The 24,562-nt window shown below is 46.5% G+C and overlaps 7 protein-coding genes, 1 long non-coding RNA gene and 1 other non-coding gene across 10 annotated transcripts; 4 read left to right on the top strand and 5 right to left on the bottom strand.

Annotated features, from left to right (window-relative positions):
* The first annotated feature begins 3,330 nt into the window (after positions 1–3,330).
* On the top strand, positions 3,331–6,318 carry LOC9658160 (pentatricopeptide repeat-containing protein At4g02750). Of its 2 annotated transcripts, none has more exons than XM_002978180.2 (4): positions 3,331–3,452; positions 3,517–5,973; positions 6,029–6,167; positions 6,231–6,318. In XM_002978180.2, the coding sequence occupies exon 2, from the start codon at positions 3,634–3,636 to the stop codon at positions 5,656–5,658; it is 2,025 nt and encodes a 674-aa protein (XP_002978226.2). In that variant the 5' UTR covers positions 3,331–3,452; positions 3,517–3,633; the 3' UTR covers positions 5,659–5,973; positions 6,029–6,167; positions 6,231–6,318. The 2 variants fall into 2 exon arrangements, with proteins under 2 accessions (XP_002978226.2, XP_024538806.1); XM_024683038.1 differs by having other exon boundaries at positions 3,507–5,973.
* TRNAL-AAG lies at positions 5,726–5,806 on the top strand. The gene has a single exon. It is a non-coding gene; the product is annotated as a tRNA-Leu (tRNA).
* An 18-nt stretch (positions 6,319–6,336) lies between the features above and the next one.
* Positions 6,337–7,049, top strand: LOC112349165 (enkurin-like). Its single transcript, XM_024683039.1, has 3 exons — positions 6,337–6,450; positions 6,507–6,675; positions 6,739–7,049. Exons 1-3 carry the CDS (start codon positions 6,390–6,392, stop codon positions 7,004–7,006), a joined length of 498 nt encoding a protein of 165 aa, XP_024538807.1. The 5' UTR covers positions 6,337–6,389; the 3' UTR covers positions 7,007–7,049.
* A 51-nt stretch (positions 7,050–7,100) lies between these two features.
* Positions 7,101–9,429, bottom strand: LOC9653242 (endoglucanase 24). The gene is made up of 6 exons (XM_002978000.2): positions 9,061–9,429; positions 8,128–8,858; positions 7,904–8,051; positions 7,652–7,818; positions 7,252–7,604; positions 7,101–7,203 (listed from the first exon to the last, which is right to left on the bottom strand). Exons 1-5 carry the CDS (start codon positions 9,320–9,322, stop codon positions 7,257–7,259), a joined length of 1,656 nt encoding a protein of 551 aa, XP_002978046.1. The 5' UTR covers positions 9,323–9,429; the 3' UTR covers positions 7,101–7,203; positions 7,252–7,256.
* Positions 9,430–9,492: 63 nt separating this feature from the next.
* LOC112349166 (phosphatidylinositol N-acetylglucosaminyltransferase subunit H-like) lies at positions 9,493–10,318 on the bottom strand. Its single transcript, XM_024683040.1, has 5 exons — positions 10,151–10,318; positions 10,017–10,095; positions 9,909–9,963; positions 9,716–9,854; positions 9,493–9,641 (listed from the first exon to the last, which is right to left on the bottom strand). The coding sequence occupies exons 1-5, from the start codon at positions 10,292–10,294 to the stop codon at positions 9,606–9,608; spliced, it is 453 nt and encodes a 150-aa protein (XP_024538808.1). The 5' UTR covers positions 10,295–10,318; the 3' UTR covers positions 9,493–9,605.
* An 11-nt stretch (positions 10,319–10,329) lies between these two features.
* LOC9658159 lies at positions 10,330–11,784 on the top strand. The gene is made up of 2 exons (XM_002978179.2): positions 10,330–11,619; positions 11,678–11,784. Exon 1 carries the CDS (start codon positions 10,447–10,449, stop codon positions 11,611–11,613), a length of 1,167 nt encoding a protein of 388 aa, XP_002978225.2. The 5' UTR covers positions 10,330–10,446; the 3' UTR covers positions 11,614–11,619; positions 11,678–11,784.
* Positions 11,611–13,186, bottom strand: LOC9658158 (homocysteine S-methyltransferase 2). Its single transcript, XM_002977999.2, has 7 exons — positions 12,983–13,186; positions 12,869–12,925; positions 12,587–12,801; positions 12,396–12,528; positions 12,142–12,345; positions 12,018–12,089; positions 11,611–11,962 (listed from the first exon to the last, which is right to left on the bottom strand). The coding sequence occupies exons 1-7, from the start codon at positions 13,145–13,147 to the stop codon at positions 11,816–11,818; spliced, it is 993 nt and encodes a 330-aa protein (XP_002978045.1). The 5' UTR covers positions 13,148–13,186; the 3' UTR covers positions 11,611–11,815.
* Positions 13,187–13,250: 64 nt separating this feature from the next.
* Positions 13,251–13,569, bottom strand: LOC112349167. Its single transcript, XR_002993297.1, has 2 exons — positions 13,440–13,569; positions 13,251–13,383 (listed from the first exon to the last, which is right to left on the bottom strand). It is a non-coding gene; the product is annotated as an uncharacterized LOC112349167 (long non-coding RNA).
* Positions 13,570–15,347, bottom strand: LOC9658157 (alpha-galactosidase; the record flags this gene model as incomplete). Its single annotated transcript, XM_024682930.1, has 13 exons — positions 15,211–15,347; positions 15,103–15,161; positions 14,993–15,049; positions 14,894–14,928; positions 14,737–14,840; positions 14,609–14,684; positions 14,483–14,541; positions 14,364–14,429; positions 14,202–14,285; positions 14,083–14,147; positions 13,909–13,991; positions 13,763–13,853; positions 13,570–13,682 (listed from the first exon to the last, which is right to left on the bottom strand). Coding segments are annotated over exons 1-13 (1,029 nt in total), but the record flags the coding sequence as incomplete, so codon positions are not given.
* Positions 15,348–24,562: the final 9,215 nt, after the last annotated feature.

Here is a 24,562-nt window from a genome sequence, read left to right as displayed (position 1 = left end):
ACACTTAGGCCGTGTACAAGTGGGACAACAATGGCAATACAACTCCCATCATCGTGCACCTGCATGTAAGCGACTAAATTTTCCATTCTACTTTAGTCACTTAACCACACCTCTGACCACTTGGAGGAGTCTCATTCACAACCTCCATAAGTCCAATCCAGGACTTGGGACTTGCTAGCCCCGAGAATGGCATCCATGCCACTCAACATTTGCACTTGGTCCAAGTGCTCCACGTGTCCGATCCCATGACCGACACTCAAAGGTACCACCGACATAGCAGCCCATTACGCTAAGGCCATGCCCAATCACCTTTGCCACACTGGTAGTCCAATACCACTTGCATCACCGTCTTGGCTCTCCAAGACTAGGCAAACCATCCGTGAGTGGTCATCTCAGATCCACTCCTTAGCATCCTTAGGATGCCCACTGACAAGGGGAATAGCCTTCCCCAATATCCCTCTGTCAATCCCCACTAAGTCCCTTTCTGCCCCTGGCCGTGTTTGCCAACACTGCCACTGGATCGAGACCCACAGGCCCGACCACTAAGTCCCACGGTCCTCTGGGACTTCCTCACCACACGACTGTGTCCTTGGTCACTACCCCAGAGGACTGTTCCTCTTCCTTTCCACAGTCTGGGCCTTTGGGACAACATTTCGGAACACCGTGGCCTTACGCGAGCCACCTGGGTACTCTCCTCGCCTTCCGCCCTTGGGTGCTCTAGCCATGGGCTTAGAGCGGGTTCCATTGAGCCACACCAGGTATCCAAGTAGGTAGTGCCACCCACACTTGGACTGGGAGCATCGGCTAGTCGATCTCCCGGGGGAACTAGAGCCGGCTCTTGAACACTTCACCAAGCTACCCCGCTTGTCGGTCCGTGTTCACTCTAGTCTTGGACTTCCCAGTGGGCAGCTCATCACCCAACACTGGGTCCGGCCTTCCTGGGCCAAACTGGCCTTTCCTGGCCAAACTGGCTCCACTGCAGTCCTCCCCCTTACTATACTTTTGGAGCTCACCAAACCCCCCAGGGTCTGGGAGACGAACGCTTTGGGCTTTCACCCTCTCAGGCTCCGGACTCGGACTCGGACTCGGACTCGGACTCGGATTCGGACTCGGACTCGGGCTCGGGCTCGGTCTCGGCCTCGGCCTCGGTCTCGGTCTCGGTCCCGATCTTGGTCTCGGTCTCGGTCTCAGTCTCGGTCCCGGTCTCGGTCTCGGTCTCGGTCCCGGTCTCGGTCTCGACTTCGGACTCCATCTCGGAGTCCATCTCGGACTCCATCTCGGACTCCATCTCGGGTCCATCTCGGGTCCATCTCGGACTCCATCTCGGACTCCATCTCGGGTCCATCTCGGACTCCATCTTGGACTCCATTTCGGGTCCATCTCGGGTCCACCTCGGACTCCATCTCGGACTCCATCTCGGACTCCATCTCGGGTCCATCTCGGACTCCACTTCGGACTCCATCTCGGACTCAATCTCGGGTCCATCTCGAACTCCACTTCGGACTCCAACTCGGGTCCATCTCGGACTCCACTTCGGACTCCAACTCGGGTCCATCTCGGACTCCACTTCGGACTCCAACTCGGGTCCATCTCGGACTCCACTTCGGACTCCAACTCGAGTCCATCTCGGACACTTCCACGTGTCATGTGTTGGTCCTTTTGGGTCCCTTTTTGGAGCCTCGCTTTTTGCTCGCTTCGTGCTCGTTCCTCGAGCACTTCGTTGGGAGTTCCACTCCCGCTCTTGACTTTTCAAGTCGGAGCTTTTGGTCCAAACGTGTTACGCTTGTTTGGCTGTCGCTTCAGCCACTACCACGTGGCACCCTTTCCGGCTCCACTTTGGGGCCTAGGGATTTTGTGTCTCACACTGCAGAGTACAAAGTTGATGATTTGGTGTTAGTCTGTTTTCCCCATCTTACGGTACGTGGTTTATCTAAAGGGCTCCTTGCACAGTGGAAAGGACCATATCGGGTGTTGCGGCAAGTTGGACCACAAGTTTATAAGGTTCAGCATAACGTCCAGCAGGCCGATCCTTCAGAGATTTTGCATGTGTAGCAGTTGAAATGCTTCATACAAAGGGATCAGGAGCAGTTAATACCACCTACAGATCCGCCGATGCCCCCTCCTGATGTTCCTCCAGATCCCAGCCTGTCTACAAGAGAACTCTGATGGTCTTCCATTATTCTGAGAGGGGGGGATGATGTGAGGGCCAAGTGTACAGCTACAATGCCGTATACTAATATTAGCGTAGTGGGATTTTGGCAGCTGTCGGATTGGTTTCAATCTGGACCACTCGCTCTTATATATAAGTTAGGGTTTTTGGGCTAATTGATATGCACATTTTTGTATTCCCTTTCCATATTTCAAGCACTTACAGTGTGGAGTAATGATAATATGAGTATACAAATTTTTCAATCAATTGATTATTTAGCATATAATACTTTTGCACAAAAATATTTAGTTACATCTTTAAAAAAAATAAAGTGAAGAATAAAATTAAAGTTTTTGTCCAATAGAAAAAATTATTTTAAATCTTGAATTTTCTAGGTGTAACGCGGCTTAGGAAATGGCCCAACACTATATGACATGAACCCATTTTGGTTGGATTTACCTATTATTTGGGTAAAGGGGTCTAATAATTTTTTATTTTATGTAATTAAAAATTTAAATATAAAAATTAAGTATTTGGAATCTTACTTTTTTCTTAAAGAATTTAGTATAAAAGAATTATCACTGTGATTTTTATTTTGTGTGTTTTATTATTAAACTAATAGACATAAATATAATTTGATAAATTTAAATTTTACAAAACTAATACTTTTAACAGTTATTTTGAGTGCAATAGCAGAAAATGTAAAAAGAAATTTTGCATTTTTAATAGAAAATGAACTTGAAAAATGTAAATAATTCACAATGTTCAACTCATCTTTTAAATCAAACACCTTACAAAATTGAATTAAATCATGCATTAAACTTAAATTAACAAAAAAAGGCAAATAAATGACTGTCTAAAGATTTGTTTATCTAAACTCAACCATTGTGGTTGTGCTAAAAGTTTTGTTCATCTTTGTTGTATGCTTGTGGTCAATGTATTTTTATTAGTTGGTTTAGAAAAAAAAAATGAAAAAAATAACAAAATAAAAGAGGTGATCTTCCTGGAATACAAATCATGGCCAAACCACATCAATGATATCATCAATTCTCATCGATACAGCTTCACACCTTTTGCCCTTATTGTTGATTCACAGATGGAATATTCAGCAACAAATTCTCCTGTTTCCCTTCTAATCCATTCCAGGTTTTGAAACTTTTCTTTCGAAACGAAAAGAAAAAGCTAGCAAGATAGATGACCATTTCTTGTGCGGAGGCCATGCTAGTCTTCTCTGTATCGTCTGGTGTCACCAAAGAGACATAAACACGTCTATGCGAGCTAGCCTTCTGATGGCTCTACAAAGGTACAAAACTATCCTTGATCCTATTACATCATGGCATCATGGTGATCCTAGCAGTTGTTTATAGCGTCACGGCAATCAGTATCTTCAGTCCGCGTTCCAAGCAAAACAAGCCAGGGGTCTTCAGAAAAACTGTGAGTTTAGTAAAGAAACACATCTTTCTGATGAGGCTTGCAAAGGAGAAATGAGCTGGGAGAGCTTCCGGCAGGGGATCGCATCGGCCCTCAAGTCCTGTGGGAAAGACACTGCCCAAGTGAGGCAAATCCACGCCAGCATTGTCGCCCACGACGCACACCTCCTGCAGCGCGACACTTTTCTCGCCAATCACCTCATCGATGCCTACGGAAAATGCAGCAGCAGCAGCACCGCACTGGATTGCGCAGTCGGGGTCTTCCGCGCCATTCATCACCCAAATCTCTTCTCCTGGAATGCGATCGTCGGGGCGCATGCCCAGATCGGGCATCTGGATCAAGGTTACAGTCTCGTTCTCAAGATGCCGCAGTGGCATCCAAATCCGTGTGCGATGATGATACGCGCCTTGGGATTAAGGCTCCGAGTTGCAGAGGCTAGAGAGTTGTTTGATCTTGTACCAGAGCGCGATAGATTTATATGGAACGTGATGGTCTCGGCGTATGCCCAGAGAGGAGATATGAACGAAGCTATGAAGCTGTTCTTGAGGATGGACGGCCGGGATGTCATCACATGGACGACCGTGATTCGTGGATTCGCTTTGCTCGGGGTGTTTCACGAAGCCGAGGCCCTGTTCGCGAGGATCCCCGCCGCCACCGCCGTGTCCTGGAACACGATGATCGTGATGAACGCCGAGAGGGGTGACGCTGTCCAGTCCAAGCGCCTGTTTGATCGAATGCCGGAGCCGACGATCGTGTCGCGCACGGCGATGCTGGGCGTGTACGCGCAGGCCGGGCGGATCGACGAGGCGGAGGTGCTCTTCTCGGCCATGCCGGAGGAATCGCGCGACACCGTCTCGTGGACGACGATGCTCCAGGCGCTGGCTCTCCACGGCGAACTGGATCGCGCCAAGGAGGTGTTCGATCGCATGCCGTGCCGCGACGCGGTGGCCTGGACGACGATGCTTGCCGCCTTCTCCCAATCCGCGGGCAACTCCGACGTGAAATCCGCGGGGGCGCTCTTCCATCGAATGCCGCAGCGAGACGTGGTGGCTGGAAACGCGATGCTCGCGGCCTACGCCCACGGCGGCCTCGTAGATCAGGCGCTGGAGCTCTTCCACAGCTCCCTCCACGCCGCGGATCGCAACCTCGTCACCTGGACGACGCTCGTCGCGGGATTCGCCCACAGCGGCCATGGCGAGCTCGCGCTGGAGCTCTTCCAGGAGATGATCCTCGACGGCAGCGCAATGCCGGACGAGATCATCTTCCTCAGCGTCCTCGGGGCGTGCGGCCACGTCGGGCTCGTCAAGATCGCGAGGAGCTTCTTCCTTGCTATGGTTGCCGATCACGGCATCTCCCCGATCCTAGAGCACTACTGCTGTATGATCGACATCATGGCAAGAACTGGCAAGCTGGGCGATGCCGAGGAGCTCGCGAACTCGATGCCATTCCTGCCCAACGATCTCGTCTGGGCGAGCTTGATCGCGGCGTGCCGCAACCAGCAGGATCTGGAATTGGGCACTCGAATCGCGACGCAGGCGATCGAGCAGAGCCCCGGGAACTACACGGCCTACGTTCTCCTCGCCAATCTCCACTCCAAGGCCGGGAGATTCGAAGAGAGTGCCAAGATCCGCAAGCTCATGGCCGAGAAGGGGCTGACCAAGCAGCCGGGCGCTAGCACCATCCGGATCGATGGGCGGGTTTACAGATTCGTGGCCGGGGATCTCTCGCAGCATCCAGATAGAGAGGAGGTTTTGGCGGCGGTGGACAGGATCTGTCGGCTGCTGGGGAAGCACGGGGGACATTCCCCGGAGATCGCGGAGGTGATGCATGACGTGGCCGAGGGGGACAAGGTGAGGATCCTGTCGCACCACAGCGAGCGGCTGGCCATGGCGCTTGGGGTGGCGAGGACGAGCCCTGGAGCGCCGCTCACCATCGTCAAGAATTTGAGGGTGTGCTCCGATTGCCACTCCACGATCAAGCTGGCATCCAAGGCACTGGGGCGGCGGATCAGCGTGAGAGATGCGAGTAGATTCCATCACTTTAGCGATGGAAAATGCTCGTGCCAAGATTATTGGTAATTCTTGGAGTCGTTTTTAAGTGTAGAGATTCGCATGAATTGGTGGAACTTAGCAAGATATCAGCGTGGTTGACATGGCCGAGTTGGTCTAAGGCGCCAGATTAAGGTTCTGGTCCGCAAGGGCGTGGGTTCGAATCCCACTGTCAACAGATCTTTTTTCTCTTTTGTGACCTTAGGAGCCCTAATTTCTTAAGAGGCACATTTCGTGAGTTAGGGCAGCGGATCGCTGGAGATGATCGAGAACCAGGAGAGCATTTACAAGCTCATCCCGCCTATCGTGCCAGTGCGCCAGAGGCCACCCATCCCTAAAGCAAATGTAAGCCTTTCTCTCATTCAATCCTGGCCTTGATTTGTCTTGCCTCCTCTCTCAGTATGACGAGGATACGGATAATTTCTTGACTCGCCGCGATGAAATTAGACCAGCGGCAACTTTCGGTCGACCGCTGGGATCTCGCAAGCCTCACACGGAGAGATTTCTCAAGAAGCATTCAAGCCAACATTATAAGAAAAGTGAGCCTTTTTTCTGTTCTTTGTTCTTTTTTTTTTAAAAAAAAAAAATTCTTCTTTTTTCAGAACCCAAAGTAGCTTGCTGCTACAAGTCGAAGGAAAGGCCGCCCATTCCACATGAAAAACCGGTTTGATTCCATGTCTCACCATAACTCGTAAGGCAACTTTTCCGTGTGATTGTTTGTTTTTTCGATCCAAGATCATATTCTTCACGCTTTACAGAAAATGGGATTGAACAGTGGGAAGAATTACGTGCATGACAACGCTGTGGAGATGATTCATTCCAGTAAGTTCGCCAACTGGCAGCAAGTTTTACAAGTTCTGAGACAGCCATGCTTGTAGCACCCAAGAAACTGCCCAAACCGGTGAAGTTCTACGTTGACAAGTCGGACTATGGCAAAGTTCCGGAGTATCTCGTCAAGTTCAATAATGCGAGTGTGGAACTGCGCGAGAAAATGCAAGCTGCTATCCGGCTGGAGCAACTTGGTGGCCTGCATCCAAACTCCCGCAAGTAAGTTCCACCGTCCCAGATGTTTCAAGCGTCGGTTTGATCGAGCTATCTCGGCTCTTTCAGGCTGGACGAGGCGGAGAAGCGCGAGCTGATCATACTGCTCAAAGAGAAGTGGCAACAGGTGAACGAGGAGTACCAGAAGTTGCCATTCTCGCTGGACACTCCGGCCAAGAAGAAACGGAAGGAGAGGTGCCTATCATCACCACCTTATTCCTTCCTAGCCATGATCCTAGTTTACTTGACCATTTACTATGGATCTGTTGGATCAGGTACGAGGAGCATTTGGGCCAGATTGAGAAGGATATACAGACCTTGTCACGGAGGGTGGTGATCGTTGTTGACAAGGGGAAATCCCAATCCTCGGGAAGCTCTGGCAGGCGGCGCTAAACAAGCTGTCTGATACGAAGATGGCAAACACCTCGCCGTGATCGTGAAATAACCATAAGATATATACATAAGAATCATACGGTATACAAACAAAAGAGGTACCTATAAATCATTGTGAACGAGCCAAAATTTTCGATCGCGCTGCAAGGAACGAACGAGCGTCAGAACCGTCAAGGAGATCGTGCATACCTGCATCACTGTGCTGTGAGGAGCTGCGAAGGAAGCTTTGGAGCAGCGGCGAAGAGAGAAGCCATGAGCGCTGCGAGACCCGCAGAGTTGTAACTCGTGGCCTCGTTTTGCATGGAGTTGTCCCTGTCGTCCACGAAGCTATCGTTCTGGAAAGGCCCACCGACGAGCGCTCCCTCGGCAATGTTTGGATTCGGAGTTGATGTGTGCAAGTATTGGAAACCTTCCTTGCACTCCACCTCGCTCAAGGTCGAAGGTATGGATGCTGCCCTGTGGTGTAGTCTCAGCGGGTATTTCTTGCCATATCCAACAACGTAGCTCATTCCCATTGGATTCTTGCCGAGAATATAGTCGGCCTGTAGATAAACAACGTCAGCAAACTCAATAGAATGTATTGTTTTACCTGGAAGCCGGCGAGCTCGCGAAGATGTTCCACCTCGAAGATCTTCCCGGAACAGCTCAAGGTTGTGATTCCAGCGCTGGAGAGGTAATCCGCGTAGAGGCAGGACAGAAATGCCGAGTTAACTGCGTGCTGAATCGAGTTCCACTGGCTCACCCAGATCATTCCGGCTGGAATTCATCCACAACAAGACAACGGTGAACAAGAGAACTAAAAAGAACTCTCTGATAGCGATGCTGAGGTAGAGTGTCGTACCTCTTGTTCGGTTGGTACTCGTTGTTGGTGAATCCGGAAGCAGCGCACAGACGAGCTCGTCAGCAGTGGATTTGTACTTATCTAGCGCCGCGCCAACTTTGGTGTTTGCTTCTTGCGGCTGGAAGATATGCTTCCTTGCCAACAACACCTGCGAAAAGAAATCGATACTTAGAAGAACTTGGACGTGCTAGAAGAAGAAAACAATTCCTTAGTTCTTCACTTACTTGCAAGCCAGCCACCTTGTCGTCCCAGCTAAACCACGCAGGAGCTTTCCCCCATCCAGCATTGGGAGAAGCTTCTTTCCCCGTAGTAGCGTACTCCAGAAACTCTTCCTCTCCAGTGGCGTGATACAGCCACGCCGCCGCCCAGAGAAGCTCGTCGCCATAGCCGGTGGAGTTGTAGAACTGCTGATCCTTGACGAAGCTCCGGGTGTAAGATCCCCGGAAGCCATCCGCGAAGGAGAAGAGATCCTTGGCGTGGCCCAGCAGCTCGTCTGCGTAGGAAGAGTTGTCACTCCGGAAGACGAGCGAGGAGGCGGCCATGGCGGCCGAGGTCTCAGCCGCCACATCGCTGCCGGGCTTGGAGGTGTTGACGCTCAGGCACGGCCGCGGCGTGTCCATGGTCTCGGGCTTCTCCCAGCAGACGTGATCGCTCGAGGGGCTGCCCACCTGGAAGAAGAGCTCGTTCTTGGAGGGATGCGCGGCGACGAAGTAGTCCGTGAGCCACTGGAGGGATTCCAGCGCGGATTGGAGCTGGCCCGAGGCGTTGTAGCCGGATCGATACTCGAGGATGCTCCATGCCAGGATCGTGGCGGTGAAGGCCATGGGGAATCCAAACTTGACGTTGTCTCCGGCATCGAACATCCCCTTGCTGAGATCCAGGCCCACGTCCTTGCCGTCGAGCAGCGCCGAATCGCCGCGCCATGGAATGGGATTGTCCTTGGGGAGCTTCCCGGCTGCGAAATATCGAGCATTGATGAGCGGCTAGATCTTGGGAGCCTAGATCTTGGACATATTGGAGCAAGATCCAGGGGAGATCTAGATGGAGAGGGAAGAGAGCCTAGATCTTTCGAAATATCAGAGCAAGATCGATCGATCTTGGAGATTCTAGTGAAAAATCGAGAGAATCGAGAAGGAAAGAGGGATCGCGCTACTCACATTTCTGCGCATCCAAGAATCGCATGGCGAGCTCCAAGGGCTTGGAGAAGCGCTCCACGGATCCGAGCGGCTGCAACGCCGGATAGGACGGAGCGGCATTGCCGCCGCCATTGCGCCCGCCCGCCTTGCGATGCTGCGCAACAAAGATCCCTACGATGGAGCCAATGGCGATTGCCGCGACGACGATCGCCACCAGCCACCAGATCCAGCCGCCTCTAGTCTCCCGCCCTGCCTTGCGCGACCATTCGTCCTCCTCCGCCATGGATCCAAAGAGCTTAGAACTGGAGGAATGGATCGAGATGGATGGGATGGAGGGAATATGTATAGAAGTCTCTCGTTAGCTAGCTAGTCATCGTTGCGCTCCTTACAATGCCGCCATTCTACCTACATTTCTCACTCCTATCTGGAAAGAACCTCCCAACCAAAGCTATGTTGACTCGGTCATAGATTCGTTGACCCATTTTGACCATTTAACGACACTAAACGTTATTTAATCATTCCCACTACCATTTCATGATTTAGATTGCTCGATTTCGTGCGTTAGATCACTCCAGATGGGGCGTAGCATCGCCAGTGGAGGCCTGAAATGCTTGGATCAAAGCAACCAAGAACCAAGATCACTCGCTGCCTAGATCAAAAGAGTGGAAAAATCTACCTCGAAGACGAGCGTGAGCGCGGGCTCCTGGTGGAGTACCAATGCCAGGTAGAAGTAGCACGAAAATGGCGTCACTGCCTCGTTGATCACCGCGGCCAAGAGCTTTTGCATTGGTATGAAGCTATAGCGAGCCTTCCCACTGTGGCGGTCTTAAGAACAAAGAGAAGGAGGAGGAGAAATCTTTGTGGCAAACCTTGTGTATTTCGTTTGGAGCTGGATTCCCAGCGTCGGCATGAGCACCACAGCCTCTGGAATTTACGCGAGGAAACATTCAATCCAAACGAGCAATTCCAATTCATACCTTCCGTGACGAGAAACCGGCGCCGGAGGATCAATCCTGTGGAAGAAGTAGCAAGGAGCAGCGCAAGGCTACGCAATTCCTGGAATGAAGAGAAGAAGCCTAGCATTCTCAAAATTTCTCCCTGGAATACCGACCACCAAGTGAAATGCCGCAGAGATCACGAGCAGCAGCCATGGAAGAAGCCGCGCCGCCTCGCTCGCAAATCCCTTGCATTGCCTCCGGGAGATCCTATGCACCGATACGAGCTCCGACTGCTGCGATTCGTAGCAGTAGCGCATCGGATCGAGCAAAACAAGGTAGGGTTCTTGTCTTCCGGGAATTTAGGGCTTAACAGAAGATTAGGGTTTTTATTTCTCTTCGTCTCCCGCGGCACGATGGAGGAGAGATCGAGCGGATCGAGGCGCTAGCCGCGAAATTTCAGGTAAAGAAGATGCAAGAGCATCAGCAGCAGCAGGAATCTCAGTCATGGTGGAGCGAGATCACTCAAGCTCGAGCTCGGATCGACGCATTGTCGGCCATTCTCGGCGGATTTCCTTCGCTGGAGCCGCTGCGGGCCTCGGAGACCCCGGCGCGGGATCTTCTTGGCGACTCGGCCGTGGCGGACGTGGTGATCTCCAAGCTATCTTCGCCGGGGGCAGGGAAAGGGGACGATGAGCTCTGCCAGTGGATGTACGAGACATACCACTCGGGCGATCCGGAGCTCCAGAGCGTGGTGGTGCGCTTCGTGCCGGCGATTTGCAACGCGTACCTCCCCCGCGCGGCCAGCAAGCCCGGACAGTCACTCTCAGGATTCGAGGCCGTGCTCCTCGCGCTCTACTCGTCCGAGCACAAGATCCGCCAGGGGAAGGGAATTCTCGTGACGATTCCCAATCTCTCGCAGCCCAGTCTCTATCACACGCCAAGAGTTCCTTCCAGCTCGGCCACCGAGATCAAGGCCGGGTACTATTCCCCGTCCTTGCAGCCACAAGAGGCCGTCAAGACGACCAAGAGGGCTGCGATCGTCGGGGTGGCGCTGGACCTCTTCCACCGGAAGATCGCAGCGATGCCGGACAGATCCAAGCTCGAGCTTTGCTGCGCGATCCGGGAGTGGGCGATGCGGGGCTGCTCCTGGGCCGAGAGGGTGGACGAGGTGGCCAAGCTCGCGCTGCTCCAGGCCATCGCTCCCGGGCCGGACGTGACTCTCACGGGGCACGTCACCACAGTGGGTCCTTCGTCGTCGACCAGCATCTTCGTCTCACGCCAGAGCTTCGACGACGACGAGGACGAGGATGGCGATCACAAAGAGCGAACTTTGAGAATACCGCTGCCGTGGGAGCTCTTCCAGCCGATTCTAAAGATCCTGGGACACTGCCTGTTGGGCCCGAGCTCGTCCCCGGAGACGAGAGACTCCGCCGGCGCCGCCGCCCGAGCTCTCTACGCGCGGGCCACGCACGAGATCATACCCGAGGCGATTCTTCCAACTCGGGGCTTGCTACGGCTGGACGAGGCTGCAAGAGCCGCGTCGCTGGCTGCTGCCACTGCGGTTGCCTCGGCGTCTACGAATTCGACGCCTTCCAAGCCGAAGAAGCCCGAGGTTCTTCTCACACCCGGGAAATAGTTCGAGGTATTCTTTTCACTTTTTTTTCTCCGCCACCAAGTGATAAACGTTGCTGCTTTGATAGACGCAGCTCCAAAACACAGATATACGGTCCGGGCTTCTTCATAGGCTTTGATGTTACGTTGCCATACGTTGCCAGTGTAATACTAATTCGTCACACACTTACCTTTCTCTTTCAGCCTCTCAAAACTGGTACTTATGCTCAAATCAGGCTTACTTGCAGCGACTTCTTGATGGCTCGGATTGTCGCTGGAGTTGTCCGGCAGCAGCCTCCGATGAGTGAAGCTCCGGCCTTTTTCCACTCTCCGACGTATGACACAAAGTCCACGTCCGAGACTCCGGTAGCCGGCTGGAAAGACGAAAGAGAAGTTCAAAAGAGCTGCGAGAAGAACTGGAAAACTTACGATCCATTGCTTGGCGTCGGGATCAAACGTTTCTCCACTGTTTGGATAGACGACTATCGGTTTGTCCGTCACCTGTTTGGTTTGATCGCATCGAAAGCTTATAGAAGTTCAAGAGTTGGAATACCTTCCGAGCAGTGGAGACGAGGCCGTGTATGAATCGAGGAGGCGTGCAGTTTATACCGACGGCGGCCACTTTGGCGCTTTTGGCTGCCAGAGCGACGCATTCGCTTAATGGATCGCCGCTCACGACGTTGGCACCGTCTTTAGAGTTGAAAGATATCCAACTGGGAATCTGGATATCTTCTTCTTCCAAAAGCTCCACCAGTGCCTGGAAAAATTCCTGAGCTATGGCAAGAAAAAAACACTCAACAGGCAAACCTGGGCCTCGACTTGGCATGGAATCGTTTCGATTGCTAGCAAATCTGCTCCAGAAGAAGCGAGAATTTGTAAGCGCCTGCGATGGAATCCTTTCAGCTTGGCTACGTTCATCATCTCCGGGCCATACTGGCCACTGCGAAACGAAAAGAAGTTTGATCAAACCGAGAGAATTACTTCGAGAGTTTTGATACCTGTACTCGGAGCCATCTGCGAGGTAAGCTCCATAGCTCCCAATAGAAGCCGCCACCAAAGCTCGATTGTAGCGAATCTCTCCCGAGCTGTTGTTCTGCTTGACTTTGTCCCAGAACTTGTCACGCACTTGACAAGCGATCGCCACGCTTTTCTTGAGCATCTCCTCTCCTTCCTTTTCGGAGAGGCCCTTGGAAACAAATCCCTGGACTGTTGCCTGTGCGAGCAAAAGAACTCTTTTGCGAATAAAAAACGAAGAAAACACTATTTTTCCAATCTCAAACCTGATAAGACGACGACACGAGTATGTCCGCTCCTGCCTCCAGGTAATCCCAATGAACCTGGACACAACGAGAGAAAAATTTCACGCAAAGACGACGATTCCTAACAGACCAGACCTTCTGGATCAGCTGTGGCCTTGTGATCAAGCACAGCGCGCTCCACAGTGGATCATTAAGATCCGCGCCACAGTGCTCGAGCTGCGTCGCCAATCCGCCATCGAGAACCGCGCAGCCGCCGGACGATTCTAGCAGCTCCTCCAGCTTGTTCTTCCCGGCGCCCATCGCTGTGAGAATGCTGTCGGCTCCCTCGCAAACCCTGGAATTTAGAAGCTGCCCTAAATGCATATGCTTCCAATTTAAATTTGGCGGAATTAGGTGACGTAAGTTGGCGGGAAATGCAGAGTATATTCGATCCCTTTCAAATATTATGATTTTGGCACCACCACGTACATTTTGATGGCGTGCGCGTCCACAGCCTCTTCAATGTAGCCTTGCGAGAAAGCTCCCAAATCCTTGTGCTGGAAAGAAGAAAAATCTATGTCCAGAGACTCTAGGATGAAAATCTTCCACTTACCGCCCAAACATCTCTCACTTGGACAGAAGAACCGGGCTTTGCACCGATTTGTTCCCAGTACGCGCGGATCTTGGCGGTGGAATCTCCTCGGTTGAGTAGCAGCGCCACGAATTTACCTTGCGAGAGAGGTCCGCCCCATACCTGGACGATTCTTTTGAGACAATCGCGATAGAAGTTTCATTACTAGTCTTGCCTCTAGAGCGCCCTTCCTGCTGACTCTTTTGCCTTGGACTCCCATAGAATCTGGAAACAAAAAAAAAAATAAAAAAAAATATTGGTAAGCGATGGAAGAGAGAAGAGAAGGAATTTCTTGGTTCTCAGACCTTGGTTGATAGCAATGACCTCCTTGTTCATGAGAATGTCGAGATACTCTTGCTTTAGATTGCGCACATCGCAGCCAATGATCAATGGGGCCTGGAACAAAACGAGAGTTAGAAGTTGGTGGCATTCTCGATCGATCGATCGGGACCTTCATGAGCGCCCAGAGGCTGAAGTGTGCGCGGTACTCCTCCAAGCTCATGCCGCCATTGCCGACCTCGAGCATGTCGGGATCTAGAACAAGAAAAAGAAATGCGAGCGCGCAATGTCAGATTCCCTCTCTTTTTTTTCTCTTGCTCTTTGTGACAATTTCGCGATCTATTACCATTCCAGCCGCCGGGCCCTGCGTATTTCGCCCATTTGTCGTTCTGATCCGCGCGCACGATCATCCTGGGGAATGAAAGTATCTATCAGGTCAGCATTTCTAGTGTTGGTCTTTCTTACGATTGCCAATTGTCTTTGATGTCTCCCGTTGTTCTCCAGCTATTTCCCACGCCGGGAGCCCAGAGAGCCGGATCTTCGTAGCCCCTGAAAGGTTCGATCGCGTGATTTCTTTGGAAAACTCTCATGGGTTGTAGATTTATTTTTATTTTTATTTTTGCGTACCATTCACAGAGAGCGTAGAAAATTGGTCGACCGGTTGCGAGGAGGGCTTTTTGCATTTTCGGGTACCTGGATGTGCAAGGATTGAGCAGCAACAAAACAACAACATTGTGGTACGTTACCGGATTTTTGGTGAGGCTCCATCGTTGTGACAGTTATCATACTTTAGAAAGTCTACACCCTGATAGATAGATAAAACCATTAGCAATTCCTTCTCCTTTTCTTTTTTTCTTGAGCATCTGGCATACCCATGCTGCGAAGGTCTTTGCATCTTGGTTCTCAAAGTTTAGTGATCCAGGTTGAGTTTTTGCACAGGTCAATCGCCTACAAGATAAAAAACTAAGAGTGAGAAAGAGAGACTTTAGCTCATATGTACCCCGCATCCGAGTAAATTCCAAACTTCAGGTTCTTGGAGTGCACGTAGTCTGCAAGATTTTTTATCCCGGATGGAAACCTGTCCTTGCGTGGTTGAAGATTTCCCTGCAGTTCTTGGAGAGTTTTAGCTCTTTTGCCTGCGAGTAATCTGGTCAGACCTCTTTGTCTCGACTTTGTTCGGCCCATTCATCATCTGCAAGGTTTTTTTTTTTCATGAGAGAATCCAGGACACTCTGATTGATCTCTAATATCGTTACCAATGTTGATGTAGTTGTAACCCAGCGCTGCCAGGCCAGTTGAGACGATAGCGTCGACTACACAAAGTAAAGGGGTAAACAAAAAAGAGATCGTTCTAACGCGGAGATACCCGTCTCGCGAACGATCGTTTCATTGATCTTGTTATGGAAATGGTTGAAATCATTCCACCTGAGGTACACCATGGAGCAATTCTTATTCCTAATCGAAACTTACTTACCCCATTGGTGGTGTTCTTCCCAGGCCATTTTCGAGGAGCACACTTCCATGATGTCGAGGCAAGTAATTCGCCGTTGTGAGCGAGATTACGAGTAGTAGTGGTACTATTCTAGCAAACCATTCTCTAAACTCTTCCATGGTTCGTTTGCTTTCCAGGTCTCTACAGCCCCTCCTTTAAATTGCTGAAGCCCAAGAACGAAGGTCTGTGACGTTGTCTCCAAGTCGTTTGGCGAACCTCCAGCCATGAACCTTTGTCGTAGGCTTCTTTTGGCGGGTACCATATTCGTCGCGTGTACTTCTGTCTTCGTGGAGTAAAATGGTGATGCCGTGTACTTCTGTCTTCTTGGAGGAAAATGGTGATGCAGCGATAGCGCATGTAGATGGACGATTGTCTTCTTGGAGTAAAATAGTGATGGAGCTGAAGTGCAATAGAGTGGATGATTGAGCGCCATAGCAAACAACATACACACTCTTCAGGAAGCTTCCAGTTTTGCTGATAAGAAGAATGTACCAAACTTCACAAACCAAATGATGGTATCATAAAAAAATAATTATACATCATAAATCCCCTTATTTTACCTATTTATTACTTTCTCACTTCACCATAAAATGTATCATGGAAAAAGCAATCATGTCTGAAAGAAAAGGCATAAAATTGACAATGTTAAACTACCAAATTTTGATAGTTTTATTTATTTCATTAATATAATATAGTAAATAAATAGAAAGGGTTAATGTATAACATAAAAGATCGAGTAAATAAGAAATAAAAAAAGATCATCATTTCCAGGTTAAAAGAGGAACTTACCAAGCTCAAATAATCACTATCAACCTTATTACATGTACTAACACTTCTTCTTTTCGTTTTTATTAAAGAAACTGCACAAAAAATTATTAATATGAATATAACATGGAAATAATTCTTGAAATTGTGAAAATCTTTTACTACTTTAGCCACGGAACTAAATTGCAAGGTTTCTACCCTTCCCAATAACTCCAGTTTGCAAGAGCCAACAACAGCCAGAGCATAGGCTTCCGGTTTTTTTTTGTGCGTCTTCTGCTGATGATGGCAAATGGATAGATGGTTGCTCATGACAAGCTTTGGCTACTGAGCTCTTGTTGCTTGCAAATCAAAGTCATAAACCGTGAAGCTGACAAGCACTTGACCCTCACCTCCATCAGGATCCAGGAACTTGCATGAAGATTTACTTGCTATTGTTTTTCTTAGCAACAGGTATAGAAATTATGTTTAATGGTACTAAACTGTTAAAACAGAAACAGCCATTTTCAAAGATTGGCCTATGGTATTTTCATTGGCAAAGTATGTATAGTGTACATCCAGATTTTCAATCCCTGCTTTTTATTCTTGAATGACTTTCCGTCCCAGTCAACCCAGGCTTTGTGAATCTCCACTATATCATAGTCTTGCTTTTTCTTCAGATACACGCAGCCATCACCTTGCTTTTTCTTCAGATACACGCAGCCATCATTTGTTGCCACAACCAGTGGGAACTCAAGTTCCTCCTTACCTACATGTATAGTGATCCAATCTCACCTAGCAATATCATACACCTTGCATGAAATAGCATAGTTAGAGCCCACTGTTTGTCTCCAATCACCCCAAAGGGCTCATGTGTTCTCTCCAGGTCTATAAAATCCTAACGAGCTCCCAAGCTCCAAATCTCAGTACACACCAAGTATACCATGGCGCTCAAGGTGGTGGCTGTTGGCCAGGACGTTGTGAACCACAGGTCCAGTGCCAACACTCACCCATTCACCCTCTTGGAGCTTCAATACCTCACCTTCGTGCACAAAGGTAGTGGCCAAACCCAATTGCCACCATTTCTAATGCTTGAGATCCCTCTTGCTAGATGCTACTATTTCCTGGTGTTGGATCCACCCTAAACACTTTCTTGGAGTCAAAGCCTTGGCACCAAATTGTGCCCTTGCACACAATGGAAATCCCAAATCCCGTCGTCTCCTTGGGTTGGATAGTCAAGGAGTTTAGGAGTGGCTACCATACAATCTAGTGAGTTTGATACTCATTGTTATGCCTATGTAGCCTTGGAACTGAGTATAAATTGCACTAGAGATTGTTATTGTGTTTGCTGAACTAAAGAAAACTTAGACAATGTAGTTATACTGTTCAGACCTTGAAAATAGTTGAAGTTATGTTTGATCGATGTAAGGTGTGAGGTGGAGATGCACAAATATTCCCTGAGAATATATATTAGAGGATAGTAGAAATCTAGAGGAAATTAGCAGGAGAGTTAACTATAAAAAAGAGGGCTAAGTTAGGCCTCACCCTTTTTCTGAAGTGTTTAACAACATTTAAAAGTGTTTTTTAAAGTGATTTTAATAAGCAATGATGAGTGTTAATGAGACTGCACTTAGTTTTTTGTAAGCTTTGGAGTGCTTTAGAGAGCTTTCTTTGTAGCTCATGGTCGGCTATTAGCAACAAAGTGTCCCTAAGTAATTTTGTAATTTTTTCTTGTCTCTCTTGCAACTTGCTAGATTCTCACCTGGGTGTAGTGCAATAGAATCTATATGGCATAACACCTTCTGGCCTTGATTCTAGTAGAGATAGGCTCATTGGGCCTTTGTAAGCTCTTGAATTTAGACTTTTTAGGAAGTCATTTAGTCCAGTATTATTTAAACTCAATAACGTTTAATCTCAAATATCTTAAAACCTTTAACCGATTTGGAAAAAAAAAGTGCACTTTTATTCATAGGCCTTTTTTCTCTATATTTGAATCTATATAAATCGTTTTTAGAGTTGTTCTCTTTGGTTGTTTACAATCCACTATACTTCCCTATAAATTCACGCTTTTGCGAATTAAAAGTGAAAGCCACAACTCTCCTAAGAGCCCTACTCTCTTAACACCCTACCCTACCCAAAGCAAATTAGATTTGCTAGATGTTAATCTTAATATATAGTGTGATTCCTTTACTCAACTAATAGAGCTGGACCTGAGACCCCTCTGATATTATGAATTTGGACTTTTTGGGAAGTCATCCAACCCAATACTATTCAAACTTAGGGACATTTAACCAAGTATCCCAATACCTTTAATCAATTGAAAAAAAGGGTGCACTTTTATTCATGGAACTTTTTCTTTTATATTTGAACCTATATGGATCATCTTTTAAGTCATTCCCTTTAGTTGTTTACAATCTTTAAATCTCTATCTAGATCATCATTACCTTTGTTGACTTCATGCTTTCATGTTTTTGGAAAAACTTGCTGCATAGCAAGACATAAAGTGGAATATCCATTAGTGCTATGGGCCAATAAGGGTGAGTTCAACTATTCCCTCTTTCTTGGTATCATAGGGTAGTAAAACATATGTATATTAATATATTTGTCATATAAGAAGTGACTAAATAGAGAAATCTATTATCTTTTTCTAGAAATGGTAAGAGAATCTCTAAGATTCTTGGGAAGGAGTAGTTTGCTCCATAGTAGGGGGGAATTCGACTCTAGAGAGCTAAAAGACGATTCTCAGAGGAGATTTGAGTGACGCATTTGGGCAAATATTAATAAGGAATAATAAGCCAAAGAGGTAGTAGCAAGAGGATTTTGTCTAACTTCTAGGAAGAGTTTTAACAGCATCACTAATATTAGCCACTAGGAGCTAGGCTGCTAAAAGGTTTTGGGGAAATGTTAGGGACCTCTTTAATTTTCCAAAAGCTATTAAAAAACTCTTAAATGACTGTAAAGGGTGATCCCTTTTGAAAGACTTTTTGATTTCATCCTTCTTCACACCTACTTTCACTCTACTCTCCTTTGTAAAGAATGGTTCTTTCTTGCTACCCTACTTATGTTGTGAAAAAATCCATTTGATTTCTTACTTCTTTTTAATATGTGTATCACCATGTTTCTTTGTTAACCTTTTCACCAAACACCATTTACTAAGCCACTACTTTTTAGGCCATGTATCTTTATATCCTCTAGAGGTTTGTGCCCCTCCATTGATTTCTTCTCTCCATCATACATTTTATGAAGAAAAAATTCTGATAGAAGGGTGGAAAAACTTATTTGGATAGCACAAAATTATTGTGTTACCACCTACGATGCCGAGTGGTATAACTATCCTACAAACAATCATAATCATGTTTGATCAATGTGGCACCTAAGGTGTAATATAGAGATGTATGGATATCCCCGAAGAGTCATGGGAGGAGAATTTGTGCTAAAGGATAACAAAGATTTAGAGGAAATTAGTGGGAGAACTTGCTATAAAAAAGAAGGTAACAATAGGGAAGGGTTAAGTTAGGTCTCATCCCTTTTTTGAAGTGTTTAACATTGTTTAAAAGTGTTCCTTAAAGTGATCTTAATGAGTATTAAGGGGATTATTAGTGTTAATGAGATTGCACTTGAAGTTTTGGAGAGCTTTCTTTATAGTTCATGCAAGCCACTAATAACAGGGTGTTCTTGAGTTATTTCATCAAATAATTCTTGCTTGTCTCTCTCACAACTTGCTAGATTCTTTCTTAAGCACAGTGTAGCCTAGCATCAGCTCTAGTAACTAGATTGAAGTAGCCAAACTCTTTCAAATAGTTTCTTATGTTGCAATAAACATTATGGCCTGGTGTTGATAAACGAAGCCAAGCCATGGGCACTTACAAAGTCTTGCTTCTCTTAGAGTAGATTTGTTAAGCACTTGAAATATGGGCAGTTTTCTTACCTTTTAAATAAGAAATGCATTGTATTCCTATAGTGGATATACATTGCAGCAACACTATAGAGCCCTAAGTAAGTGTAGATTGTCTAGTAACCAACTTTCTCCCTAACCACAACATGAATAAGATGTTGTGCACCAAGAGCTTCAAAAGCACGAACAAACATTTGCTCATATTCCTCATGCCTAGGATCATTGACAACACTCAAGCTCACCCAAACTCCATAGAGTTTAGAAGAGCTCATTTTTTTTCCTAGCCTTTTCTAGCTAGAGCAAGACTATGAAATCAAAGCACTAAGATCAACTTAGAAGGAAGATATACCTTGTTTTCTTTGGTTTGGTATAGACTTGTAGCCTGCTTGATGAGTCAAAACAATGATGCATATAGCAAAAGGTCTAGGATGGATAAATGGTATTCCAAATGGAGGCCAACTAAAGCCATCTCCACCTTGTATTAGAAAGTGTGTCTAGACTCAATTCTTAGTATCACCCCCATCTTGTTTGGAACTTGCCTGTGAGGTTTAGGGTCTCACACAAGCTGCCCTAGACAAGATTCTGGAGAGGATTGTGGCATCTTAGCAACACCACTACCAGCCATCGCCATTGCCATATAAACTCATGAGTTTGGACTTCCTGGGAGGTCACCCAACCCAGTACTATTCAAAGTGAGGCTCTTGAATGTACAAAGATCATGACCTTGCCCAATGCTGAAGCACATGCTTGAAGTATGCAATCCTCTCCTGTACCATGGCCTCTCGTCCTTGTAACGTGTAAATAACCAAAGGGAATAATTTGAGAGATGATTTATAGAGGTTCAAATATAGACACTTGAAGCAAGCTCTAAGTGTCTGGATTTGTTTCTTCACGATAGGCAAAACATTCTTTGTCCTTGATTGTTCCAGATTTAACAAGGATGGAAAGGCGAATTTCCCCTTCTATTTACGTTTCTTGGTGTGTTCTCGTGGGTCTTCGTGCGCTTCAATCCCCTGCAAGTAGTCACGACAGTAGTGTAAGTACGAGTCTCACCCGTCCTGCATGCTGCTGCCCGTGCACACTCGTGCATTTGCCACGAGAAGAATAATCTAGCAATCAACTCGCCCCTCTCCCCTTCTACAACTAGATTGCTTGGCAAGCTTGGACAACAAGATATTTGTCATTGTGCATAAGATATGCTGTTGCCTCCCCCAAGGAAATGGCTTATGAATAAAAGTGCACCCCCTTTTTTAACTGGAAGGGTCTTGGGGTTAAGTGTTCTTAGTTTTGAATAGTACTGGGCTAAATGACCTCCCGGGAAGTCCAAACTCAGGAGCTTATACAGTGATAATGATGGCTGATAGTGGTGTTGCGAAGGCCCTACAATCCTCTCTAGAATCTTGTCTAGGGTTGTTTGAGTGAGACCCTAAACCTCACCACACTAACTTGTGATTTGGCAATGCCAATTGCCATCGACACACTTTGAGTGATTTGGCATATTCCCAATTGTAGAGCTCACCCCTAAATGTATAGTAGGGATAGTGGGTAGGTTAGACATGGTAGTTTAGCTCCTGCTTGCATACCTGTCCTTATTTTGAGTTTAGCTTGGGTCTAAACCTAAGTTCCACAGTGGAGTATTTATATTCTTACGTTATGCCATCGGTATGCTGAAATAGTGCCAAACTCTATTTGGCTCCATTTTGTTTGCTAGTTTAATGAAGAGGTAAATGTTTTATCTTGTATATCATCCCAGGCAAAGCAAAAAAAAAAAGTTTAGGAAAAATGAAATTATGCCTAAACTTAGGCATCCGAAAAAGAAAGACATGTTGCAATTATAATGGTTTAGTGCCCAGACAATGTAAGAAAGATAATTTTACAACTATCACCTAAGCCACAAAACATGAGATGAGTTTGAAATTAAAGTTTGGCATACATTGCCAAGAAACTCAAGTTTAAATTGTTTCACTAGCAATTTTTTGAGAAAAATCCAAAAGAAGAAAAAATAGAGTTTGTTTAATGTGGAAAACAGAATTAATTACTCTAGAATTCTTTCCTTTTAAGCAAGTTCTTATTTGGGTTTTTAGAGGATACATTTTTTAGTAGTGTGTCACAATTTTTCTAGATTTACACAAGCAAGAAAATTAGGCACCTAATAATTTTTGTCTTCGACTCCAATTTAAAGAGAGCTAAAGTTGGCCTCAATGAATAACAAATTGGGGAATTATTCACCCAAATTTTATGAGGCTATGATAAAGGCAAAATCACATATAGAATATTGTACTGTCTTAAGGCTTAAATCCAAGGTTTTTTAGCTTGAACAACTACTCAAACACAATTTGAGAGTAGACTTGTCTTGAGTTTAAATCTCCTATGCATATTGCAAGAGCATATGAGACTCAAACAAACCTCACAAGTCAAAAATTTAGAAATAGTTATCATAAACTGCTTTAACCATTCAAACCACTTTACACTTAGTACACCTAAGTAAATTAATTAAAGTTCAAAAATTTGTCATATAAGTTTGAGCAAAGACTTGTATTGACTATTATCGCCCGTTGGTGAAGAGGCTAGAGAAAAATTTACCTTGAAAAGAAATTTTTGTCTAAATCTATCTTTTACAAATTAGCTATTATATGTTTGAAAAACTATCTAACATCATTCCACAAGTAAATTGATCTAGAATATGGTATCATATGCTAGACAATTTGACCCTTATGTTGATTCCATAGAACAATTTCAAAGAGGTTTTCACAACCCGTTTAAATTAGTCTTTAGTATTGATCCATTTAAAAGAGGTTTGCCTAAAATTTATTGAGAGCAATAGGCCATTCTTTCTAATTTCACAGTTATAAGGGCAAGGTTGGCTATAAGCCAAAGGGTAAGACCTACTATAAAGCAGGTAAGCTACTCTAGAATTAGATATCATGCGCCAGAGTCCTTACATTGAATTAATCTTAATCACACTAGGCACGGGCAGAAAAGTAAGTCCTCTTGCATACCTAAGTGGAGAGATTGAGGATTAACAACCCTTCACAGTCCTGATAAAAGTTGAATGGGGGATTGGGGTAAATGAAATAAGAAGGTTTACTAGCCATCTAACATACCTATCAAAAGATACATTTTACTTATAGACTCAAATGAAAATTAATTGATCCCCATTCTATGTGATTAGGCAAAAGTATAAGAAAGCAAAAATTAAACTATCTTGTGTGCCTAACTAAGCCAACGAATGATAGATTTAATGAAATTGCTTAAACAACTTGACTGTCGCGAATGTGACTTCGGGTATCGAAAGTTACCTGTCGGCTAGTCCTTACGGACACTCTTTCCTTACTACCACGATGGTAGGAAGTCGGTATTGCTGGACCTTTTATTAGTCCTTCTTGTGCTAATGGAGTTAACTGGGCATTTCGAGTGTACTTAGACCGGACAAGTATAAGGATAGAATTCCTACGTGTTATTAGCTAAACATACTTAGCCCGGTAAGGAGTTCTCGTCTCGTTATGTCTTGCATTGGCTAGCGAAACACCCTCGCTATCATGCCCTTTGTGGTAGTCTTAATTCGGTCCCAATGTTAATTATGGAAATTGTCTAGATTTGCTCATTTGGCATGTCTATGGAATGTAGAGATTGGCCTGAACACAATGGTGTTTGTCTCGTGTCCAAATTCTCAATCTAGTGCCACTCCATATTTAGTAAGTTTCGAGCTTGTCCTAGAGACTAACTCCTGATACTAAGGGAGGCTTGGGGTGAAAGCCCAAAGCGTGTGTTCCTAAGGGGGAGGGGGGGGGGGGGGGGGGGCCAAAAGGGGTTCCAAATGTATATAGTCGTGAGTAGGTCGAGCATGGCTGACCAACCTGAGGGATAGTCTAACTCCCGCTTGTGTGTTTGTCCTTGTTCTGCGTCCAGCTTGGGTCTAAGCCCAAGTTCCACACCATGCTAGTTGGTGGAGTACCCATGTCTTTGCGTTAAGCCACCGGTATGCCGAAATAGTGTCAGACTCCATTTGGCTCTGTTTTGCGTGCTGGTTCTAGCATTGGGTTGCACGCTAGTTGCTTTAGGATTGTTCCAAGTCCCTCCGAACTTCTGTCCTTTCGCTCCTTGGGCTGTATACTCAAGAGTTGCTTCATGGTCTGGTTCCGTCACTCCTTGGCTCCATGCTTTGGAGTTTGGCAACGTTCCTTCATTCAGTGGCCCAAGGCTCTAAACCTTGAGTTCCACATCACTGTCCTTTGGACACGTGGCATAAAGAGGGTTTAGGTTCCACTTCGTGGTGTTATCCTATGGTAAATCACCATAGGATAAAGGGTCAAAACCATGTGTGCTACATTTGGTATCAGAAAATACGTCTCAGCGAGTATTATACAATGAGATTGGGCAACTAGTCTCATTGCATATGCAGAGATGAAAACGATGATCCGAGTGGGTACACGTTTGGGTGCAAAGGTCTCACATTCGTTCCTCGGGTATGGAATTTGGTTACCTTTCGTACTAGATTGTATGAGCTTTCGCTTGGGCTCATAAGATGGATTGAGTTATTCCGATTGCACGAGTTTGCACTTGGGCTCATGAGTGAGGCACATTAGCAACTCAAGGTTACTCTTTGAGTTGACAAGATTAATATTAGCCTATTGGTGGTTCCATGAGTTGTTCCATGTATTGTGGGTGAAAGTAAACCTTCCCTAGGTTTGCTATGAG

This window comes from Selaginella moellendorffii, unplaced genomic scaffold (assembly GCF_000143415.4).
Source record: "Selaginella moellendorffii unplaced genomic scaffold, v1.0 SELMOscaffold_36, whole genome shotgun sequence".
Taxonomy (NCBI): domain Eukaryota; kingdom Viridiplantae; phylum Streptophyta; class Lycopodiopsida; order Selaginellales; family Selaginellaceae; genus Selaginella; species Selaginella moellendorffii.
This window is presented reverse-complemented; position numbering and strand designations above follow the sequence as displayed.

What these genes read in the sequence shown, in the direction of transcription:
- LOC9658158 (XM_002977999.2), bottom strand. Translation starts at nt 13,147, where the DNA reads ATGGGCGCCGGGAAGAACAAGCTGGAGGAGCTGCTAGAATCGTCCGGC. An exon ending in TCGTGTCGTCGTCTTATCAG is followed by an intron (nt 12,802 to 12,868) that starts GTTTGAGATTGG and finishes TTGCTCGCACAG; the next exon opens with GCAACAGTCCAGGGATTTGT. An exon ending in CATGCCAAGTCGAGGCCCAG is followed by an intron (nt 12,346 to 12,395) that starts GTTTGCCTGTTG and finishes GAATTTTTCCAG; the next exon opens with GCACTGGTGGAGCTTTTGGA.
- LOC9653242 (XM_002978000.2), bottom strand. Translation starts at nt 9,322, where the DNA reads ATGGCGGAGGAGGACGAATGGTCGCGCAAGGCAGGGCGGGAGACTAGA. An exon ending in ATTCTTGGATGCGCAGAAAT is followed by an intron (nt 8,859 to 9,060) that starts GTGAGTAGCGCG and finishes GATATTTCGCAG; the next exon opens with CCGGGAAGCTCCCCAAGGAC. An exon ending in GAGTACCAACCGAACAAGAG is followed by an intron (nt 7,819 to 7,903) that starts GTACGACACTCT and finishes GATGAATTCCAG; the next exon opens with CCGGAATGATCTGGGTGAGC.
- LOC112349165 (XM_024683039.1), top strand. Translation starts at nt 6,390, where the DNA reads ATGGGATTGAACAGTGGGAAGAATTACGTGCATGACAACGCTGTGGAG. An exon ending in TGTGGAGATGATTCATTCCA is followed by an intron (nt 6,451 to 6,506) that starts GTAAGTTCGCCA and finishes CCATGCTTGTAG; the next exon opens with CACCCAAGAAACTGCCCAAA. An exon ending in CTGCATCCAAACTCCCGCAA is followed by an intron (nt 6,676 to 6,738) that starts GTAAGTTCCACC and finishes CGGCTCTTTCAG; the next exon opens with GCTGGACGAGGCGGAGAAGC.
- LOC9658160 (XM_002978180.2), top strand. Translation starts at nt 3,634, where the DNA reads ATGAGCTGGGAGAGCTTCCGGCAGGGGATCGCATCGGCCCTCAAGTCC.
- LOC112349166 (XM_024683040.1), bottom strand. Translation starts at nt 10,294, where the DNA reads ATGCGCTACTGCTACGAATCGCAGCAGTCGGAGCTCGTATCGGTGCAT. An exon ending in CTGCGGCATTTCACTTGGTG is followed by an intron (nt 10,096 to 10,150) that starts GTCGGTATTCCA and finishes TCTTCATTCCAG; the next exon opens with GAATTGCGTAGCCTTGCGCT. An exon ending in CTCCAAACGAAATACACAAG is followed by an intron (nt 9,855 to 9,908) that starts GTTTGCCACAAA and finishes AGACCGCCACAG; the next exon opens with TGGGAAGGCTCGCTATAGCT.
- LOC9658159 (XM_002978179.2), top strand. Translation starts at nt 10,447, where the DNA reads ATGCAAGAGCATCAGCAGCAGCAGGAATCTCAGTCATGGTGGAGCGAG.